The sequence below is a fragment of the Bos mutus genome, chromosome 23, assembly GCF_027580195.1.
Source record: "Bos mutus isolate GX-2022 chromosome 23, NWIPB_WYAK_1.1, whole genome shotgun sequence".
Classification (NCBI taxonomy): domain Eukaryota; kingdom Metazoa; phylum Chordata; class Mammalia; order Artiodactyla; family Bovidae; genus Bos; species Bos mutus.
In genome coordinates, this window is record NC_091639.1 from 34,204,638 (window position 1) to 34,218,550 (window position 13,913).

Here is a 13,913-nt window from a genome sequence, read left to right on the forward strand (position 1 = left end):
GTCGACTGGGCGCTGTGTTTTTAACGTAAGTTCCGGAGCGCCTGCCTCCATCAGAGCTCTCTTTAGCGAGGTGGTTTCACCTCGTGTGGGCTGCTGGAGCACACCGCATTTCAGTTGTTTGATCCTCCCATCCTCCTGGCCCGACACCATGGGAGTGACTTGGTAGGACTAAAGAGGACTTTGTGGGGCGGGGTTTGGGGACTTGAAGGCCCCTGGAGCCTCGAATATACCCGGGAGTAGGATCCCGACCAGGGTCCGCAGTCCCCCGGAAGATGAGCAAAATGTCCTCGGTTTGTGTGGGTGAGGGGGCCACCGCGAGGGCTGCAGAATCTGCAGGCCCCTTTCCTCGGAGGTACGCCCCTTCTTCCTGGAAGGCGGCAGGTAAAAGGGTTTAAGAACCCGTTAATGATCGTGTACCTCCTTCCTTTTTTCTTGGTACAATTTCTTGACCGTGAAGCCCGGGGTAGAACTTTAGGGTTGAAAGTAGTATGTCGGAACTCGGACCCGTCTGCAGGCAGGGCTTGGATGGGTAGGGGATAGGCAACAAGGAGATAGTATCTTTTTTAGGTTTTTGCCTGCCCTTGCCTACAGCCACTAAATGCAGTTAGATCAGCGTGTGTCTGGTTCTAGTTTGGCCTTTGTAAGATCTTGAGTCTGGAGGAAAAAAGGAGCTGTTGGGAATTAGGAGATAGGAATTCCAGGCACATCACCTCTTCAGGGCCTGTTTCCTATTCTGTTTAATTACATGGTTGGTTTAGTTTCTATGGACTTATTTCTAACATGTTATAAGTCAGTGTGACAGGGAAAGGTATGGGCTTAATTCTCTTGGAGTCATTTAGTTCCAAAATGCTAGATTTCAGGGCTTTAAAAAATATATATATTGAGCATGTCTCCCAGAGAGGGCTTAGAGGCCAGGTTATCTGAAGGCAATGGCTCTAGGCTTCTCAAATAAGAGCCTGTGGGAACTCCTCCTTCTGGTAGCCCAGGTCTTGCAGATTTGTCAGTGACTGCACGTTTGCTTCCTGAAGTTGACATCATGAGCCTCCTTCAAAGTCCTGTAGTGTAAGAGGGATGCGAAGAATGGGAATGAAACGTTTGCTAGGGTCTTCCAGTGGTTAACACTCCACGCTTCCACTGCAGGAAGCACCTTCTACTTTAGGGGGTACGGGTTCAATCCCTGATTGGGGAATTAGATCCTGCATGCCTTGTGGCGCAGCCAAAAAAAAGTTTGCTGCAAAGAGGCATAAAACCCTAGAAGTACCTGTTCTTTCAGGGCAGAAGGCAAGCAGGGAAAGGGCTCTCTCTTGGGATGCTTCTCAACTTTTTCAGGCTTCTTGAACTTCTGACCCCAGTAGCATCACCTTAGGGATTCTCTTATATTTCAAAATAAGGCACATCATCATCATTACTTGTTAGTACTTTTTCTGATGGAGTTTAGAGACAGTTTTAGCAGCAGTAGGACTCTATAGCTTCATTTAGTTGATTTTGGTTGATCATAAAGTAATGCAGTGTCCCCCAACATTCAGCCACATATGATTCTACTTAAGATTTTTAACTAGCCATGTAGCACTTGAACTATTATTTATTAATGTCTTTTAATTCTCTTTCTTTTCCTTAAAAGTATTTTAACAGACAACTATATTTCTGGGGAAGCATTCTGGTAGAGTTAAGAGCATGGACGTGGAGCCAGCTTGCCTGGCTTTGACTCTTGGCCACACCACACCAAGCTTTGTGACCTTGTGCAAGTTATTTAACCCCTGTGTACTTTGCTTTCCTCATTGGTAACAAAGAGATAATTGTATATCTTATGGGGCTGATGTGAGGATTCAAAGAGTTAGTTCATTGAAAGGTCTTTGGGCACCACCTGGCACATAGCTGGTCCTTGGTGATTGTTTCCTGCCACTCTGTAAAGGGGGAGCCAGTTTCCCTCACCATAGAAGGAAATCTTGGAAATGACTGTTTGTTTCATTGTTTTGGTTAAATTCATATACATGCTGCTGCCTTTCATGTCCGAGGATTAGAAACTTGAGGCTTACTTTCTCTTTGGTCCCAGGATCCTTAAAACTTTCTGCCTTGATGGAAATGTTCTGTATTAGCACTGCTGCCGGCCACTTGTGGCTGTCAAGCCTTGAAATGTGGGTTTTGCAGCTGAGGAGTTGAGGTTTTAATTTTTTTGTTCGTTTAAGTGTAAATAGTCACATGTGGCTTGTGGCTACTGTGCTGGACAGCTTGCATGCAAAGTGTTAAAGAGAGTAATAATAATTGGAATAATAATTCCAAGTTGAGGCTTTCTTCTTGATGTAGTCAAAACTGAAAGAAACGCAGAAGAAATCCCTTTCTCATTGTATGACTCTGTGTTACTGAACACTCTGTGTGCCACCTAAAATCTTCTCTTGAACGTTGGCATACTTGCCACACTCCATAAACAGAGGTGCTCTAGATGGGAAGTCCAAAGCACTGGTATGTGTCCTGAGACCTGCTCTGGTTCTTAGTGGAGTTTTCAAGAGACTGTGGGCCTCTGTTTCCTTTTTAAAATGAGAAGGTTCGGGTTGATGGTGTCTGTGCACATACTGGCCCTGATGAGCTGATTCTGCAGGCAAGTGAATGACTCATTGATGATTTTCGTCCTTTTCCTTCCAGTGTGTCTCAGATGCCCGTGGCCGAGGGCAAGAGCGTCCAGCAGACTGTGGAGCTCCTCACCCGGAAATTGGAGATGCTTGGAGCAGAGAAGCAAGGAACATTTTGTGTGGACTGTGAGACCTATCACACAGCTGCCTCTACCCTGGGCAGCCAAGGTCAGTGAGAGATGGGCCTGTGGGATGGCTGGAACCTGGTTTGGAGTTAATAGACATTCATATTCATTGGAATCTTTCTGCTCTTCTGCTGAGGGTGGTGCTCTTGGCTAGGTGGTATATGTGTTTCTGAATTCATTAATTTTTTCCTTCATCTCTTAGTCTGGGCCTGTGTTGTAGTCTTTTTGCACTTTTAAAGCACTTTTCACTTCTCAAAGTGTTGGTCACTAATTTCCTCAGAATCATCTGGATCGCTTGTTAGAGGGGCAGGTTCCTGGCCCAGCTTACAGACTCACTGGTAATCAGTCATAGTCTACATTATAGTAAGTTTCACAGGTGATCTTTATGCACTCCAAAGTTTGAAAAAGTCTCCTTTTAAACATGGAAGCCTTTGTAAATGATTCTGTTGGAGCTTTAGAGTTTGGGGAACTTTCTGTAGAAAAGCTTCCTGTTTCCCATACCTAGCCAGTGGCCTTGGCTACCACTTTAGCATAACCTTGATTTATGAATTAACTTTTGTTTTAAATGTATTTCAAATTGAGATGCATTGTGGCTGGTGGTGGTAGGGAGGTAAAGAGGATCTCTGAATAGGAGTTAGGGAACCTGGGTTCTTTTAGTCTTGGCTCTTCAGTAACTTGACTTTGGATGGTTCCACAGCACAGTGCATAAGCCTAAATCATGGACCCGGATTACGGAGTCCTGTCTGCCACAACTAACTGCATCCTTAGGTAATTCTGCAGTCTGACTGTTCCTGTGCAGGTCACTTGCCTGTTTCCCCAGGGATTTATTCCCTGCCCTGCTCCTGTGAACTGCATTTGCCTGGCCCCCATTGAGTTCCCTTTGGCCAGTGAAAGGCACTGGCAAAAATTGGAGAGAGGAGGAAAGAGAGAGACAGCCTCTCTTCCTGTCCTTCTGCCATGGGCTGTGTCTCTGGCTGTGGCTGTGTTTCTTCCTTGGTTCTACCTCCTGTTAGGCAACCCTTGTTCCTGGCTCTCAGAATAGCACATCTGCCCTTTTTCCTTCCAGCCCTAGGGATGGCAGCGGCTCCCTGTGTTACTAATCTTTGGGTGACCTCACCATTCCATTTGATTTTTCAGTTCTACCAACCCTTGTACTTCGTTCCCTGTATTAAATCCCCTCTAAAGAAACTTACCTGTGTGGACTCTGTTTTTGCACCCTTCCCAGTACAGTTATCTGCAAAATGAAGATAATTCCAGTATTTATCTCCTACTTAAATAAGTTATGCTACGCTACAATACGCTAAGTCACTTCAGTCGTGTCCGACTCTGTGCGACCCCATAAATGGCAGCCCACCAGGCTCCCCCATCCCTGGGATTCTCTAGGCAAGAACACTGGAGTGGGTTGCCATTTCTTTCTCCAATGCATGAAAGTGAAAAGTGAAAGTGAAGTGTCTCAGTCGTGTCCAACTCTTAGCGATCCCATGGACTGTAGCCTACCAGGCTCCTCCGTCCATGGGATTTTCCAGGCAAGAGTACTGGAGTGGGGTGCCATTGCCTTCTCCGCTTAAATAAGTTAGTACACACAAAGCCCTTTGAACCAAGGTTGTCGTGGAATAAATAGCTAATAAATGGTAGCTTAAGAGCTGTACTGAATTTCATGATCAGTGCAATTGCAATGTTAATGTTTGTTTTGCCTGCAAAAGGCAGAATATAAGAATTAAAGAACAGTTATGAAAGCATTTGGAAAACAGAACACTAGTATACAGATATGGAGAAGGCAATGGCACCCCACTCTAGTACTCTTGCCTGGAAAATCCCATGGACGGAGGAGCCTGGTGGGCTGCAGTCCATGGGGTCGCTAAGAGTCGGACACGACTGAGCGACTTCACTTTGACTTTTCACTTTCATGCATTGGAGAAGGAAATGGCAACCCACTCCAGTGTTCTTGCCTAGAGAATCCCAGGGATGGGGGAGCCTGGTGGGCTGCCATCTATGGGATCACACAGAGTCGGACACGACTGAAGTGACTTAGCAGCAGCAGCAGCAGTATACAGATATAAGATGACATACTACTTCTGTGACACTCCCTGGCTTGGTCTCTGTTTTCCTGATCAGACCTTTGCTTTCAAGGAGCTACAGTCTAGTTGGAGAAACAGCAGGTTCTTGGTGGGCAGTGGGGTAGGATGGAAGGAGGTCAGGATGCCTGGATTAGAGTTCCAGTTCTGTCGCTTACTGGCTCTGTGCCTTTAAATCAGAAGTTCTCACACTTCTAGCTTTAGCATCACCTAGAGGGAAGGCTTGTTACCACACAGATGGATGGGTTCCCCTCTCCTCCCCACCCCCACAGAGTTTCTGACCCAGTGGGTGTGGGGTAGGGTGGAGAATATACATTTGTAACAGATTCCCAGGTAGTGATGTGGGTGCTGGCTGGTCAGGGACCAAAAGCTTTTCAGAATTTTTTCGAGAGAGTAAAAACACTTCCAGACTCCCGTAATGTGAATTAAGTATGTAATCAAGTGAGTCTGCATGAGAACAGAATGACAGGTCAGCTTCGGATGTCTTTATTGGAGGATTAAAATGTTTGGACTGGACTTCCCAGGTGAAAGGTGTGACTACGCAGCGGGCAGTTGGGAGGGTGTGTGGCGAGGTTGGTGCGGAGCCGCTGGAGATCAGGCGGTGGCAGCGCAGTGGCAGCCTGCAGAGGCCTCGCCGCCCGCACTTGTCTCTGCACTCACCCGATTGCCACGCTCTCATCCCTGCCTGAATCCTACCCTCTCTTTGTACCCTACTTCAGGTCCTGTTTTTTCCATGAAGGTTCTTCCAGCTGACTCTTGCCACTTTGACCACTTCCTTCCCTGAAGTCTTTCCTTCACTCCAAAGACTTCTGGTCTATCATCAGGCAAACACTTTGGTTTCATGGTCTTCTAAAAAGTTTTCCACCTATCTTCAATGAGAGTGAAAGTTGCTCAGTCCTGTCCGACTCTTTGCAACCCCATGGACTATACAGTTCATGGAATTCTCCAGGCTGGAATACTGGAGTGGGGAGTTGTTCCTTTCTCCAGGTGATCTTCCCAGCCCAGGGATTGAACCCAGGTCTCCTGCATTGCAGGCAAATTCTTCACCAGCTGGGCCACAAGGGAAGTCCAAGAATACCGGATTGGGTAGCCTATCCCTTCTCTTCCCAATCCAGGAATGGAACAGGGGTCTCCCGCATTGCAGGCGGATTCTTTACCAACTGAGCTATCAGGGAAGGACAATGACAGTCATCAGTGAGATTGTCAGCTTCTTGAGGCCAGGGGCTAAGTCCTCTACTTACATGCCTTTTCAGCCCTAGCACAGTGTTGGGGCTAGTTTAAGGACTTGGAAAACTCACTTCTCAGGAACTGGAACCGGTGAGCTGGGATTTAAAACTGGATCTTCTGATCTAGATCCCAAGTTCTTTCTGCTGTGGTTGTACTGCTTGCTTCCTGAGTCAGCTAGATGTCTTAAAATTCTCCAAAGCCCCCCTCCCATTGCCTTCAGGATGAAGTCTAAACTTGGGCACAGAAGACAAGGCTCTGGCCTCCCGTCCAGCCTCGTGTTCAGATTCTCCCCCATGCTGCTTCTGTGGGGCCACTTCCTGTTTCAAAGAGGGCGGACGCCAAGGAAGGGAGTGATGGGCAAAAAAGAGAGCAGCTGCTTCGTGTGGTGTGCTCAAAAGCTGTTACTTTTATTTTCCTTGTTACGTAATATATGACTATACAGAAGACCGTATGTAAATCTCGTGTGAGTTATTAGTCATCATCTTTAATCATCTATCTGTGAGCCCATCACTCAACTTAAAGTTAAACCAGGGACTTCCCTGGTGGTCCAGTGATTAAGATTCTGTGCTTCTGCTGCAAGGGTGCAGGTTTGGTCCCTGGCCAGGGAAATTCCCGATACTGTATGGTGTGGCTAAAAGAAAAAAGAGCAAGAGAGAAGAAAATAGACGCTAAACACCAAAAGGCATAACAACGCAGAAATGCAGGGCTGACTACAAATAATGGGGCGCAAAACTTACTCCCAACTATCAGAAACAAATATAAGAGCTAGGGAAAAAAGTGAATTAAACCATTATCTGGACCGTCAAAAGTTCCAGTGTACCCATCACCTTTTTCTATAGATTAGGTGGGTTCTGCCACATGCTGCCTGGCTGCTGGTCTCCTCTGGAAAAGGCTGTTGGTGAGGGCCTTGCCTCCACCGCCCTCCAGGACTGCTGGGGCGATGCTGGATTGCCTCCTGGCCCCATTCAGCACTTTGGTCTCTACTCCGGGATGTGCTGAGGAAGGTCTTGTCACTGAGCAGGATCTCCATCCCTTGCAGGTCAGGCCGGGAAGCTGATGTATGTGATGCACAATTCTGAGTACCCTTTGAGCTGCTTCGCCCTCTTTGAGAATGGCCCTTGCCTTGTTGCCGACACCAACTTTGACGTGCTCATGGTGAAACTCAAGGGCTTTTTCCAGAGTGCCAAGGCCAGCAAGATCGAGACCCGGGGCACCCGTTACCAATACTGTGACTTCCTAGTGAAGGTGGGCACGGTCACAATGGGGCCCAGTGCCCGAGGCATCTCCGTGGAGGTAAGTCCTCGGTGGACTAGAGCAGATGTGGTGAAGGGCCTGGCTCTGCAGATTCCCGCGACCCTGAATGCAGGCAGATGTGTCTGCCTCCCTGATTGCTGTCTGCAGAGCAGCTACACTTCCTTGCCCTGCATTTTTTACCCTTTCTTTAATCACTTAGGGACGCTCTAGCAGACCAGGATGGGAATGGGGAGCTGGATTCACAGCAGGAAAGCTTAGGAAGGCTGGCTTGCTGGAGAAGAAGAGGGATAGTCAAGGAGGGGCAGGTGAACTATTACATATTCAAAGTTTTGAAGCAAAGACGTGTCCTTCTCTTTGACATGCTGTCCACTTTCTTTCGTGGTATGTGTGACGATTTCATCTGACATATATTGAAAATGACAAAGATGGAGTGTGACAGTAGCTGGCTTTGGGACCAGTGAGAGTCTGCACCATCTAACACAGTCCCAGCACTGTGTGAGATTTTAAAAAAGAAAAGAATAAGTAAACTGCAGGGCCTTCCTTTTGAACGTTTATGACTTAATAATGAGAGCCAGGCCCAAACACGCAAGCTGTTTTTGAAGTTAGTCTGTAAGAAATGCCATAAAGGAAGCACAGATTGCTCTGGGAGTTCAGGGCAGAGAGCACTGCTGACTTTGGGGACTGTGATACCTCCTGCAGGATTAGCATTTAAGGAGGGAATTAAAATGTGGAGACCTGGGGATAGGTAAGTCCTCAAAAGCAGCACAGGAGGAGAAAAGGGCGTTAGTGGTCATGACTACTGCGACACTCCAGAGATCTCGAGCTAAGATGTCCTGACTCTTTTCATTCATAACACACAGAGAATTTTCCAAGACCCACGGGAAACTCCTGTTTATCCTCCACGTTTTCAACTTTGCAACACAAACACACCCAGAAGTTTCTTTACTTATTTCTCCTTGTAGTTGCTAGTAATTTCCCCTGCCACCTCTCCAGTGAAAAACTGGGAGAGGAGAATGAGCAAGCCTAAGATCTGTATCCTTCAGCCCCTGTCACATGAGTTGGGAAATTATTTCTTAGTGTCAGAGCCCAGGTTGTATCTACGTTGGGAGTAATGGTTGGTCTTGAAGTGACTTACGGGCCTATATATCTTTTTGCCCTCTTGTCAATTCCCCCAACTCACACACACTCGCAGACTCTTTCTCCTGCTCTTCGTTTTCTCTCATAGAATTTTCCCGAGCTGTCCATGAATCTACACCCATCATAGCTGGGACTATAAAGTTCAGAAATAATTTGAAGGGACCAAGCTATGCCTCTGGGTCTTGTGCATAGGGCTGTGAGTTGATAATCCCAAGATGAGAATGTTTGAGCTTAAAGGGTACAATGCTGAGGGTTTCAAATTCCTGGTGTTTGATCTGGATATTTCCTGCGGGGCAGCTCTGGGTTGGAAGGTGTGTGTCGTGGTCTCCGGGTTGGGGAAGATGGATGCAGAGGGCAAACGACCTGTCCTTGCTCTCACTCACCCTCCATCTCCCTTCTCTTGGTCCCCAGGTGGAGTATGGCCCCTGTGTGGTAGCTAGCGACTGCTGGAGCCTGTTGCTGGAGTTCCTGCAGAGCTTTCTAGGCAGCCACACCCCAGGGGCGCCCGCAGTGTTTGGGAACAGACACGACGCTGTCTACAGCCCAGCAGACACCATGGTCCAGTACATGGAACTCTTCAACAAGATCCGCAAGCAGCAGCAGGTGCCGGTGGCGGGGATTCGTTAGCAACTGGCAGCTGCTGGGCTGAGCTCTGTCACCGGGGGGCGGGCGGGGGGCGGAACTCCACAGAAGGAGCAGGCCCTGCACCCTCAGGCCTCTGGACCCTGGAAATCCTGGGCAGACGGGAAGGTGTCCTTCCCTGTCTAGTTCCCAGCTGTGGCTTTTGTTCTGGGGCGCTGGACTCCCCTCCACTGAGCCTCACACACAGTCCCTCCTGCGCCTCCCCCACCACAGCTGTTTCAGCTCCCGTCTTGCTGGGCTTGGCCTGTCCTCAGGAACAGTGATTATCCAGGGCGGAGACGTCTGGAGCTCCCCTGCTTTAGGGGAGACGGTCGGATGGGGGTGTCCCTGCTGAGTGTCGGTGGGAAGGCAGTCTGTGTTAGCAGCTCCTGAGGATTTGGTCCAGGCACACAGTGGACAGGCTGTGTGTTGCGTTTGCGCTTCGCTCAGAGAATGTGGCTGGGCCTTTCCTGGGGAAGAAGCAGGAGGCCAAGCTTATTTGATGGCTGTCATTTTCTGATATGTTTGCTGAGGTAAATCGTGAGTTCAGTTTTCTAGGGTGTTGCCTGAGTCCTTTGAAGTCTCCCCTCTGGCCATCTTTCCATTCTGTAGGGAATAATACTAAAGCACAGGCTGAGTGGCTATAAGGAGAACCTAAAGTACAGAGGCTCTTAGAAGTTTATTTTTCTCTTCTCTAATAGTACAGAGGTAATCAGATAGCCCAGGGCAGTCTTAACGCCACAAGGTCATCAGGAACTTGGTTTCCTTTGAGCTTGTTGTCCAGCCACCCCTGGGGTGTTGTCCTTGGGCGACTTAGAGCATCATCAGCTACATGTCCGGTTCCCCTGGGGTAAGAGAGAGAGAACAGTTTTCTTTTATAAAGGCCATGACCTGGAGTTGCTCCAGTCACTCTGGCTACCCCTGGCTGAGAGGAGCTCTGGGACAGAGAGCCTCTTATTTGGGTGGTCATGTGCCCAGTTAAAATGCCGGGGGTTCTGTGACTGAAAGGTGAAGGAGAAAATGGATGTGGGGGCCCAGTTAGTAGCCTCTGCTCCAGGGAGCTCAATGGACGTGCCCAAGACTGTTCTTGCTGTTTTGCAAAGAGCACCCCTGTAAGTAAGCCATTTGTTTCTGAGTTGGACTGGGATGGGGCTGATGTCAGAGCCATTTTAGCTGGATTATTCACATGGGGACGTCACTTCTGCACCCCTTGAGTCAGTCTCAGCATCAAGACCTCTCCAGTTCTCGTGTGCCCAGAGCTCAGGGTTAAACAGTTGACCTGGGGCTCACACTGCGCTTCATGGTGTCCTGAGCTCTTACTCCTCATTTCATGGGAGCCTCCAAGCTGCTCATTTGACCTCCGTCACCTGCCCACCGCCCTCCTGCTGCAGAGATGCTCAGTCCAGCTAACCCTGAGGTCACAGTCAGAGCTGGTCTTAGGAAGCGAGTTCATGTATGTACTGTGGGTTGTCCTAGGATCTGTCTCTCATCGAAAACCCAGAAAGAGAAACCGTTTTCAGATCTCAGTGCTCAGATCTGAGCCTCTGTGACAAGAATCAGCTAGTGGTCACGTTTCCCTTTTAACTTTGGCTGTAGGAAGCTCAGTTCGACTTTCTGACTGTAGAATCTGTCATCCGTGTTTTTTGTTCTCACCTTCCCCTGGCTTTGTTTGTTTCTTCGTTTTTTTTTTTTTTTTTTTACATTTTAAAATGGAGATGTGTTTTAGATATTAATTTATACATAATAAAATACATAGATTTTTTAAAATGTTTTTGGCCTTCTGATTTATTTTGGCTTTGTCCAGACTTACCTGTTTGTATTTTGCTGTAGACTGCTTTAAATCTTTTATGAGATGAGATAGCATTTTGAGCATAATGTGTTCCTGAAAATAAACAGAAATCGAACGTGGTAAATATGACTCTAGATTTATGCATTATAAGAAGGGATTCCTATTACTAACTCCCTAACTGTGTCTTTTAGATACAGTCTTGGCTCATAAATTTCCCGAAAGTCTTCGCTTTTGTTCTTTTCCCTTATTTTGAGCATACATTTGACCAGATTTAAGTCCAGTGAACACCAGATCAATCTGTAAGAGTTGCCACCTCACGTACTTTTGTCCATCTTTGTCCTTTGTGTCAGTTAAAGAAAGCTTATTACTAAAAAAAAGGCAAGTAATGCAATACATTTCTTAATTTGACTCCACCAGCAAAGTTGCCAAAACTGAACTGATAACTAGTGGGAAAGGCCAAATGTCATCCACCCTCTGTATGTACGTCTGAATGGGACTTTCAAGAGTTAGTTTAGTATTGTTGGCATATAATTTTTGAGAGATGAGGTTGAGTGAAAGTTGAGAAGCTTTTGAATAAGGGAAAGGGGGCGTGGTTAGCCTCATTTTAAAATTAAAAAAAACTTACCCTCAGCTAGAAAGTGGGCGTGCAGTATTTTGGGTTCAAGTCTGACATTCCTCCCACACCAGACTGCCTTCTTGTCCCTCCCTCCTTTTTTCCCAGATGCCTTACCCCGTCACCATCTGTATCTAACCCCAAAAGAGCAGAAACCAGGATGCTTCTAGGATCCTGCTAACATGTCACCTTGGTGGGTACCTTTGCCAGTCACAGAGAAATCCGCTGACCTGTTGGAGCCATGCAGGACAGCATTGAGATTTACCTGGTTCTCCTTCACTATAAGATGGGGGGTCATGCCGAGAGGTGAGGCTGGAGTCAGGACCAAAACTTCAGACTCAGGACTCATGGCTCCCAGCATGTGTCAAAGAGTAGCACCTGGACCTCTGTGGGGCCAGGTGATTTTAAGTGGACTGTGGGATTTTTATTTTAATACTTATGCCTTATTCTAATATATATTAGAAATATAACTGGCACTTTTGCTTATATGATGAGGATAAATAAGTTTTTTAGAAAGAGTCTTCTTAAAGGGAACTAGTAAGTTATACTACAACTGATGCTTACAAGAGGCAGACTCTGGAGGAGGAAGGCGGATGTTAGAATTTGGGGAAATGCTGTGTTCTCCTGTGTGTCGTCCGCTGCTTGTATCCCTTGATGGTTCCTGCCCTGTGCTCCTGTGCTGTGTTCGCCCCATCTCTCCTGTGCTCTTCTGACTCTCTGTCCCCCCTGTTGCCATGCTGCTTCTTGCTTGCTTGCTTTTCTTTGGTCTTGAAGGACCAAGTCATCCCATGTCCCCCACGCTGTGTTTGAGTGTCACTGCGTCACTGAAGGAATACCCAGGGATTGATCACTCCTCCCTACTGCCAGGTCTGTCCCAGCCCACTGTATCCAGTGTTCATTCCTGAAGTTTCAGGATGAGAGGGGTAGTGAGAAATTTTCTTCCCAAATCCTAGAAGGTGAGGGGCTGCTACTGCTGCTAAGTTGCGTCAGTCGTGTCTGACCCCATAGACGGCAGCCCACCAGGCTCCTCCATCCATGGGATTTTCCAGGCAGGAGTACTGGAATGGGTTGGCATTTCCTTCTCCAATGCGTGAAAGTGAAGTCACTTAGTCGTGTCCGACTCTCAGCGACCCCGTGGACTGCAGCCCACCAGGCTCCTCCATCCATGGGATTTTCCAGGCAAGAGTACTGGAGTGGGTCACCTGTGCCTCCAAAGGTGAGGGGAGTGGTTAGAAATTCCCACTTAAGTGTGTCCTCTAGGTGTCAAAAGTTAAGACTTAAACTCCCCCCAAGGTGCGTTTCTGCCATTGTGTGGAGCATTCCAAGATCAGTCTCTTGGGTTACAAGGGACCCTTGAGGTCACACAGTTTGACTGTCATTCAGTACCCATAACTTTACACCATCCCTCCAGCGATCATGAAGGCTTGACTTGACCTCATCTAGGTCAAGTCTCTTCCCTGTTTCACTTTTGTCACTACCTCTGAGACAAAAATCAAAACCTACCCGTTCCTTCCCTCCCAGATTGTGGACACCGTCTGGTGCTTAATGAGGGAATTGATCACTAGTTGGTGCTGGAGTATGATCAGACTATGGTTCTAACCCTACTGCAGGTTCTCAACCCCTGAGGGAGCCTCAGGAAGCCTCAGATGCCTCGAAAGTGGACACAGCTTTGTGGATAATTGCAGTTCTCTGGGAATAGGATTTATAGGGTTCATTAAAGTATCTCAAAGATCTGTGATCCAAAAAAAAAGAATCTCTAAAAGGAGAGCATCCTGAAAGGAAAGAACAGGAAGGCGAAGATAAAGCAGGTGTGAGATACATCCAGGTGACTTACCACACACGAGACCTTCCCCTGCCTTTCGGACCTTCATCTCAGGTCCATCCCCTCCACGGTTATCCCTCCTTCATTTTTTATAGTCCTTTCGGCCTTTCAGTCAGGTTCTGGGAAGCTGCACTGTGTCCCTGCTCTTTTCTCTCTTATAGGTTCCTGCTTCTCCTCTTTTCCCTATGTACACACAACCTCTTAGAAATGAGTAGGAGGAATTATGTCAGGAGCATCTTTATAGCCCACTTTGTGGCCCAGGAGTTACTCTTCATGTGACTCAGCCCATGGGGTGTGAAGATTACCCTGTTGGAATGGCATCTGGCTTCATGAATGTATTTTCATTTTTCAGGATGGTGTGATCGATGAGGCGAGAAATAGTTCGTCGCCTCTGAAATGAAATTAGTGAGTTGAAAAGATTCTTGGAACTCTGAGGGCAAAGATCCCTAATTCTCTTGTGGTCTCTGTTTTATTTACCACTACAGCCCTGCTGCGTCAGATGGCACAGACCAAGTTTTCTTTGGAGGCTTTAAAAAAGAATTCAGGGCCCGTGTTTGTACATTCTAGATTGTACAAAGGCAGAATTCAGTATTGAAGCTCTTCTGTCATGTGGGAAAGGCGCG

At 47.4% G+C, this 13,913-nt stretch overlaps 1 protein-coding gene across 2 annotated transcripts in view; it reads left to right on the top strand.

The window, feature by feature from the left end:
- Positions 1 to 24: 24 nt before the first annotated feature.
- Positions 25 to 13,913, top strand: part of MED20 (mediator complex subunit 20) — a 71,830-nt gene continuing 57,941 nt past the window's right edge. Inside the window, exons 1-4 of one of the 2 annotated variants that reach the window (XM_070361206.1) lie at positions 25 to 162; positions 2,641 to 2,795; positions 7,094 to 7,347; positions 8,857 to 9,048. In XM_070361206.1, coding sequence (XP_070217307.1) covers positions 149 to 162; positions 2,641 to 2,795; positions 7,094 to 7,347; positions 8,857 to 9,048 — 615 coding nt within the window. In that variant the 5' untranslated portion in view covers positions 25 to 148. Of the gene's footprint in view, positions 163 to 2,640; positions 2,796 to 7,093; positions 7,348 to 8,856; positions 10,836 to 13,913 lie in introns of those variants that run through there. The other variant, XM_070361207.1, reaches the window with a different exon arrangement.